Source organism: Nannobrachium achirus (genome assembly GCF_963921795.1).
Source record: "Nannobrachium achirus genome assembly, contig: SCAFFOLD_142, whole genome shotgun sequence".
Lineage (NCBI taxonomy): Eukaryota > Metazoa > Chordata > Actinopteri > Myctophiformes > Myctophidae > Nannobrachium > Nannobrachium achirus.
In genome coordinates, this window is record NW_027664635.1 from 14,969 (window position 1) to 23,853 (window position 8,885).

Genomic DNA, 8,885 nt, shown 5'->3' on the forward strand with positions numbered 1-8,885 from the left:
TGTGGGGAGTCCCGGTGACGCTCCACGCGAGCTCGAGCGGCCTCAACATCATCCAGGCGACCGAACACACCGACTCGGTCGTCTGCCCCGACCATAAGCGTGTGCACACCAACAACTTTCCGAGAGTCATAATTTTGTCCGCGAACAATTTCAAATACAAGTGTTTTAAGAATTGAGAACTCCCGGCTCCGGGACTCGGTGCGACCGAGACCTTGCAGCTCCAGGAGTCTATAAATGGAGACTCCTGGAAACCCCCGTTTTCACCCCCCAACCCCTCCCTTGCGTTTCCCTCTGTGATAAATAACACACTGCTGCAGTTCAATCCATGCTTCATCGAGAGAGCGGTCTACAGCGAGGAGCCATGTCGCTGACGGCGAGACTCCTCGGCGCCGAGTGCGAGTACATAAACCTACAAGTAGTGATGGAGGTGTTCATGGTCAAACCGATTGGGGCCACGGCTCTCGTGGCGGACGAGTTATTTTACCGAGGTCTCGGAAACGGTCTGCTAAGGGACTGCGGTTTTCTGTCGAAGCTGAAGCTGGACGGGAAATTGACGGGCCCCTTCAAAGTAGAAGCAAACCTCAGGACGACACAGCTCAGCATGCTCATTTGCCTGAGCAGCTGGATGGTACGGAACGTGGGGATCGCGATCATGAAACAGCTGTATCACTGCTCCGAAGTGAAGCGTCTGATCATCGTGCAACTCGGCACGGACCACGTCCAGGTCGTCGACAGGGACGGGATCGGCTTTCAACCCTGCCACCTTTCTGTCCGGTGTCCCCTGACCAACCTGTGGTACGGGTGCGAATGCGAGACGGACACGTTTTCGATGTCGGGCAACAGAGAGGACTACTACTGGAACGTGATAATGCCCAGGCTGCGGATGAGACGACGTTTCTTGGAGTTTCAGAGATGCGCGCGGGAGACTCGGGAAAACATGAGCAATCGCGGTCGGGTACAGGTGCCCGAAGCCGGCGGTTGTGGGTGCATCGGGTGCAATTTCTACGAGCCATTCAGGACGGACGAGCGTTCTCTTGCGTACATAAAACGGTGCCTGCGTTGGATATGCGTGGAAAGATTTGAGGATTCCGAATCCGTTCTGCGCCGGCTCGGCGCTCCGTGCTGGATGCTGTCCGACAAAGCTCACGTCAGAGACTTGCTGAGGTTTACGGACTGCTTGCACTTCAAGAGACGGGCCGAGTACCACTGTCATCTAAAGGGAGAGCTAGCGGTTCGAGATACGATACCGGCTTGGGAGTCTTACTGCGCAGAAGAAGAGAGAGCCGCGGGCTCGGGAGAAGGCGACTGAGAGGGAGAAGCTGTCGGTGGCTTGGACTGCGGCTGCGTGGACCGCGTGGTGGCCCGTGTTGACGTGGCTAATTTGTCTCAATGTTGTCTGTGTGTTGAAGGTTTGATTTTATTTAACGTGAGTTTTGTTTCTAATAAACAATAGCAACAAATGCAACCGCAATGTTTTCGTTCTTCTTTTTCGTGTGTCCGTGACTGTGACTGTCCGGCCACCCGGAGTCACGCCGCTCTCTCTGCGGCTGTGAAATTATTTAGATTTTACCGGCCTCGCCAACTCTATGCACATGTACGGGGTGTTGGACTGCGTGTGCGTGTGTGTGTGTGCGTGTGCGTGTGCGTGCGCGTGCGTGTGGGAAAGTCCCCTCTGCTCTGTGTGTGCGTGTGTGTGCGTGTGTGCGTGCGCGTGCGTGTGGGAAAGTCCCCTCTGCTCTGTGTGTGTGCGTGTGTGCGTGCGCGTGCGTGTGGGAAAGTCCCCTCTGCTCTGTGTGTGCGTGTGTGCGTGTGTGTGCGTGCATGTGGGAAAGTCCCCTGTGCGTCCCCTGTGCGTCCCCTATGGGAGGCTGAGATCCACAAAAAACAAGAAGAGATTCATCTCTTATCATTGTACACTAAGCCATGTCTCCCCGGTATGCCCTGGGCATTCTCTATGCCTTCTGCATGCTTTGTGGATTCTTTCTCCCGTCTTGTAGCGCATTCAACATTCGCAACAGCATTCCACGAAAGACTGTGGCCTACCACAACGAGTTGAAGATGTTCCGAGAGGATGGCGTCTGGAACTACACCACCATGCTCATGAGAGAGGATTTGGGTTTGCTGCTTCTTGGGGCCAGAGATGCGATCTATGCCCTGAATATGGACGACATCACTGACAAGAAAGCTGCAGAATATTGGCCAGTTACCGAAGATCAGCGGACGGAGTGCGCAGCGAAGGGACGGGATCGTGAGGTGGAATGCCGTAACTACATTCGGACCCTACACACACGGAATGACACCAGAATGTATGTGTGCGGGACAAATGCCTTCGATCCCAAATGCCGCAACTTGGCGTATTCTGATGGAATGTTGAGTCTGGAGAAAGAGCTGGAGGACGGTAAAGGGAAGTGTCCCTACAATCCTTTCAAAAGTTCCGCCTCCCTTATGGTTGGAAATGACCTGTACTCTGCTACAGCAACCAACTTCCGGGACACTGAACGCAGGTTCAGCAGGTTCAACATAACTCAGTCTTCAAAGCAGAAGGTGTTGGAGACTGAGCAGTTGCACTGGTGGCTCAAGGATCCCCAATTCATCTCCATGGACCAAAGTGACGGTGAAGGTGACGATGGTAAGGTCTATTTGTTCTTCAGAGAGGAAGCTGTGGAATATGTCTTCGACAGCAGCATTGTGGTGTCAAGAGTGGCTCGTGTCTGCAAGGGGGATGTGGGAGGAGACAAGATCTTGCAAAATAAATGGACTTCATTCCTGAAGGCTCCACTCGACTGCTCCGTAGAGGCCAAAAGCCTGCCCTCCCTCGTCCAGGATGTGTTCCTGCTCAAACACCACAACTGGAGCGAGAGCGTCTTCTATGCCGTCTTTACACCTCAGCCGAGCTCATCAGACATGTCTGCAGTATGTGCATACAGCGTGTCTGACGTTGAAAAGGTGTTCAATGAAGGACCCTTTAAGAAGCCTGTCAGCCTGGGAACATCAGAGGAAAGGTGGGTGAGGGACTTGGATGATGTGCCTAAAAACAGACCAGGAGCCTGCACCAAGCACTCATTGCACCCTACAGACATTGTGAAATCCCAGCAGTTCATCAAGGAAAAGCCCATCATGGATGAGACTGTTCGGCCACTCACAGGGGGCCCGCTTGTGTTGAAAAAAGGTCCCTTGATGACTCGGATTGTAGTGGATAGTGTGTTGGCACTAGATGGAGAGAGATACCCAGTTATGTTCATCGGCACTGAAGACGGCTATATTCAGAAGGCCGTGAACCACGCCGGGCAGATGTTCATTATCGAAGAGATTCAGCTGTACGAGGACTCTAGTCCTGTCAGGACTCTGCGTCTCTCTTCCAGCAAGGGCCAGCTGTACGCAGGATCAGATGTTGGTGCTGTTCAGATGCCAGTCAGTGACTGCGGTCGCTATGCGTCCTGTGTGGACTGTGTCCTGGCCAGAGACCCTTACTGTGCCTGGGACTCCACCTCTGACCTCTGCCGCAAAATCTCCAGCTTGTCTTCCTCCGACACTGCCGTTCAGAGTCTAGAGACGGGGGACATTTCTCAGTGTCCTCACGTTTGGGGTCTTACGGTGGGTCTTATAGTTGTCCTGGTTCTGCAGTCTTTGCTGCTTGGGGGGGGATTTTTGATGTGGGTCCGCTGCAGAGGATATTTTGGGAAGGTTCAGAATCCCACTACTACTACTACTACTACTACTACTACTACTGTTTGATGACATTACTGTGAGGCTAAAGGGAATGACTGTAGTGTAGTTGTATGGGTCGCAAGTAAAACACGGCCAGCCACCCACCCAGCCAGCCACCCACATACCCACGGACATACCTGGAAGGAATTTAGCTTCCGGTGGAGTACCTGAAACCGTGTATGGAGTGAGTACACAGTTTCCAGGTCTGGTTTTAGGGCTCACACAGAAAAGATTGCTGGAGTACAACTTATCGAAAAATAAAGGGTTTTGTGTTTTTTTTTGTAACACTTCTTTTTATTGATGCAAATGTAAAAAAAAATGAATATACAACACATTAGTAAAAAATATAGTGAATGTTTTGCACTTATTACCTTGACTAAAGAAACTCGTTGAATGTAAAAAAAAGAATATACAACACATTAGGGGGGAGGCGAAGGAGCCGTTTCCACACAGAGAGTGCTGTCGGATTACTGCCGGTTGTTGACAGTACAGGCGATAAGTTGGGATACTTGGGATAAACATCCTTGAGAACTGTGTGACTTTTTTTTCCTCTCGGGATCACACACAACATGTGAACTGTAACTCAAATAAACAGTGTATATAGCAATAGATCGTTTCAAGGTAACTGCAACACATTAATAAAAAATATACTGAGTTAAAATCTTTGACACATCTTTGACAGACTCACGGTTTCGTAAGCTGTAAAACTAAACAGACAGACGAGTGTACGTACAGCGAACAACATAACAAAATGATGTACATGAAATCTTGTTGAGAAAAGTCTTCGACACGTTTTTGTGCCCAGAACAATGGATAGCGGTCTAGTTTATTTTATACAAAAGTGTCCCAGCTCATAACTCTCAAGTGGAGTGTTGGAGCAAGTCTTTCAGAGCCTGTGTGTTTTTTTTTGTAACACTTCTTTTTATTGATGCAAATGTAAAAAAAAATGAATATACAACACATTAGTAAAAAATATAGTGAATGTTTTGCACTTATTACCTTGACTAAAGAAACTCGTTGAATGTAAAAAAAAGAATATGCAAATGTAAAAAAAAATGAATATACAACACATTAGTAAAAAATATAGTGAATGTTTTGCACTTATTACCTTGACTAAAGAAACTCGTTGAATGTAAAAAAAAAGAATATACAACACATTAGGGGGGAGGCGAAGGAGCCGTTTCCACACAGAGAGTGCTGTCGGATTACTGCCGGTTGTTGACAGTACAGGCAATAAGTTGGGATACTTGGGATAAACATCCTTGAGAACTGTGTGACTTTTTTTCCCTCTCGGGATCACACACAACATGTGAACTGTAACTCAAATAAACAGTGTATATAGCAATAGATCGTTTCAAGGTAACTGCAACACATTAATAAAAAATATACTGAGTTGACACATCTTTGACAGACTCACGGTTTCGTAAGCTGTAAAACTGAACAGACAGACGAGTGTACGTACAGCGAACAACATAACAAAATGATGTACATGAAATCTTGTTGAGAAAAGTCTTCGACACGTTTTTGTGCCCAGAACAATGGATAGCGGTCTAGTTTATTTTATACAAAAGTGTCCCAGCTCATAACTCTCAAGTGGAGTGTTGGAGCAAGTCTTTCAGAGCCTGTACAATCACGCAAAGACTGACTCGTGTGCGTGAAGAGGCCGGGAAACTGATGTCCGGTGTGCGTGAAGAGGCCGCTGGTCACCATCGGCGTAGGTCTGCAAGATATCACAAAAAAGAACAAATGGACAAGTGTTTAGTTATGGATTTAATGTGACTGCGTAGATACTCCTCAGTATACACGCACACACGCGCACACACACACACACACACACACACACACACACACACACACACACTCACACACACACACACACACACACACACAGAGAGAGAGAGAGAGAGAGAGAGAGAGAGAGAGAGAGAGAGAGAGAGAGAGAGAGAGAGAGAGAGAGAGAGAGAGAGAGAGAGAGAGAGAGAGATCTGCCAAATACAACTATCACTCACTCACCATTCAACGGTCACTCCGACGATTCCCGGTTCTTTTTCTCTGCCGACTTCTTCACACCTCTGGTCTGGTTAGAGCCGCTGCTGCTGCTGCTGCTGCTGCTGCTGCTCTTGATTTCTTCCGCTCTTCTTTTGTGGCGAGACCTGTCCCCCGCAGTTTCACTGTTAAGGGATTGGAACTGTTTAAGCAAGATCCAATCCCTTGAGTCCTGGTTCCATTCGCACCATGCTTCATCCTCTGATTCCATCTCTGATTCCGTTCCGAAATACGACCTGGGTTCTTTTTCGCCAATCATCTTCCTCTCTTTGTTTCCCTGCTGCGGTTGTTCTTTTAGCAACTGCGACGCGCTAGAGCTCGAGCTCGAGCTCGAGCTCGAGCTCGACGACGCGTCGGGTTCGGCGGGTTTTTCAGAACGGTCCGAGTGCGAGCTCGAGCTCGACGACGCGTCGGGTTCTGCGGATTTTTCAGAACGGTCCGAGTGCTTGGAGGGCCGCATAGCGTCTTCCGACCGGTGATTGTGTGCCGCTTTGGCCGTACGTTTGCCTTTGCCCTCAGGGGCTTTGTTGCGAGAGCCTTTGCCCGCGGCCTCGGGTTGTTTTGTGGCCACGCGTCCGCTCGCGCTACCGATGCCGCCGACAGCCTTGGCTCCGGCCGGAGCCGTCCTGTTCTTGGCGGAACCCCCAGTCCGGAGATTGTCAAGCGGCAACAACTGGGACAGCGGCGCTGGCTGGCTCAACGTGTGCGAGGGCGGCTTCTCGGTCAGAGGCACGGCGACCGTGCCTCTGGTCCACTTTACGGTGTGGTGCCCCACGGAAAAGTGCATCGGCAGCGAAAACACGAGGCGTTGCGAGTCCACCGTGGACTCCAACGTGAACTCTTTGCGATGCTCGTTAGTCGTGTATTCGGACAGTTCGGGAACGCACTCGGCCCAGAGCGTCGCGTCGTCGTTGCAGTCGTCAGACAGAAACTTACACGCGATCGCAATGCGATACAGCACCATCGAGGTGGATTCGGGCGGCGTCCCGTCGCCGGAGAACAGATATCTCGATGCTCCGGTCTCCGCGTATTCGATGAGAGCTTTGTGATAGGCGGGTCGGTCATCGCGGTCGACGCCGTTTAGATAACTGACCAGTGATGTTGCAAAGGACACGGGATCGCGCGTCGTTCCAAACTGCAGCTTGTGGGGCTGGACCTGCCCCTCGTTGACAAACAGGTTTTCGGACAGCACGTTAAACAGGTCGAGAGAGTAGCATAAATTCCCCTTGTTATACAGGACGGACGAGAGGCTCGTGAACGACCAGAAAAAGCCGAACGCCCGGTAGAACATCAGGTGCGTTCTGGCCACGCATTTTCCCGCGGCTATGACATGACCTGTTTTGAGTACCGCAGTTGGGAATTTCATGTTAGATAGGGCACTTTCGCCGGGTGAATCGTGAACGACAATCAGCTTGGTGGTCTGCATCGTTTTGCGCTCGACCGGTTCTTCGGCCAAAAGCGTAAACATCCTGGGCACATAACTACAGTACCGCATGTACATGGGCAAGGAGAGTATTTTGATTATGTTGTTGGTCACGTTCCTGTCCGTTCCTTTGGGCATGTCGAGTCTGCACGCTTTATACCACACGTGGCCTTGTTCAAACACGGACGCTAACAGGGTCCCGGTTCTGTTGGAGGGAAACTTGATTTTGGGTTTGTAGACCGTGACGTTGTTTATCTTGCTCGCCGTTTCGTAAACGAGGTAACCGGGAGAATTGCCCGCCGGAGTGAAGTCCATCCAGTACGGACGGTGATATTGGGTCACTTTGCTCAAAGAGGTGGTTTTCGGGTTGCTTAGCGGCGGCATAGTCGGCAGAACAGCGATCGAATCTCTCTGGGGCGTGATTGAATTCGTTTGTCTGCGCTGGCGGTACATGTTTCGCGCATGCTCGTCGCGTGTCCCCGTTTGGTGCAACTTCTCTTCCATGTTGTAATTGTTGTTTGTCGGTAAGAACTTGCTGAGCTCCGTTAGGTCTTCTACGAAGACGGACATGGCGGGGGCTTCATTGTGGTACTTAACGTCGGCCAGACTTTGCGTTGCCTGGGGGTTGTACACTTTGGTGTGTCGGGCATATTTTGCGGAGATGTTGTTGTGAGACAATGGTTTCTTAGACACGGTCTTTCTTTGAAATCGGTCCGGCACTTCGGGTATTGGGAATATAAATTCGTCGATAGGGCGTTCGGTGGTTGCAAATTTCTGCTTGGGCTTCTTAACCCTGATCCCGGGACTTATTGAGGGCGACCGCGCTCTAGACGGCCCAGCACGAACGTCGTTGCGGTCCACCTCAACGTCTTGCGGTCGCGACAAAGCTATCTGGGCGGTTAAGGCGTCTTTGTGGTAAAAATTTATATTTGCGAACGAGTCCGGCAAGTCCTGCGAGTCTGGCAACTGTCCGACGGCGTCGCACAAAACCGTGGCCAGATCTTTCACGTCTCCCAAAATGTGAACTTCTTCGGAGGATGTCGAGGGCTGGGGCACGAGGCACGCGGTTAGCGGGTGCTTTCCCACTTGGCCAATGAGGATGTTTTCGTTGGGACGCGCGTCGTCATGCGGCTTTTTCGGAAACTCGCGCCCGAGCCACGTCTTGGGATACCGAGACCATATCATATTGTAGTCCCAGCACGCGCCGACCGTGTAACGCCACATCGCGTTGTTCGTGTGCACGTTGCTGGGTTTTTTGTCGTCCAGGGGGATGGCACTCTCGACGATTTTGCGATCGACCATGGGACCCAAAACAAACCTGGCGATTGCGCTCAAACCTTGGGTCGGTTTTGTCAACTGATCCCAGTTAACGCACGTGAAAAACATCATGTTTGTGCAGTGCAGCAAGACGGGGTCTACGTAGACCGAGTGTCTGTTTAAGCAAACGGGCCGTTTTTTACTCAGCGCGACCGTTTCGACGCACTGCATGACGCCACTCCACAACCGCTGTTTTTGTTTTGGGTTTAACCTGCTTGTGTCCATTTCGTCGAAAGGAACCAGGTTAGGCTGCATCATGACCGAGACCATGGCGACGAAGGACACGTCGGTTTGGGAGAACGAGATGCCCACTATGGTCGGTTGGCTCGGCTCGCACTGGTTGAAATTATGTGTTTTCATGGCGAGGATCCCGTCTACAAAGTTTAACAAG

General features: G+C 50.8%; 1 protein-coding gene across 1 annotated transcript; it reads left to right on the forward strand.

The window, feature by feature from the left end:
• Nucleotides 1-1,923: 1,923 nt before the first annotated feature.
• LOC308280888 (semaphorin-4E-like) lies at nucleotides 1,924-3,735 on the forward strand (the record flags this gene model as incomplete). Its single annotated transcript, XM_080755197.1, has 1 exon — nucleotides 1,924-3,735. One exon carries the CDS (start codon nucleotides 1,924-1,926, stop codon nucleotides 3,733-3,735), a length of 1,812 nt encoding a protein of 603 aa, XP_080611323.1.
• Between the last annotated feature and the right edge of the window lie 5,150 nt (nucleotides 3,736-8,885).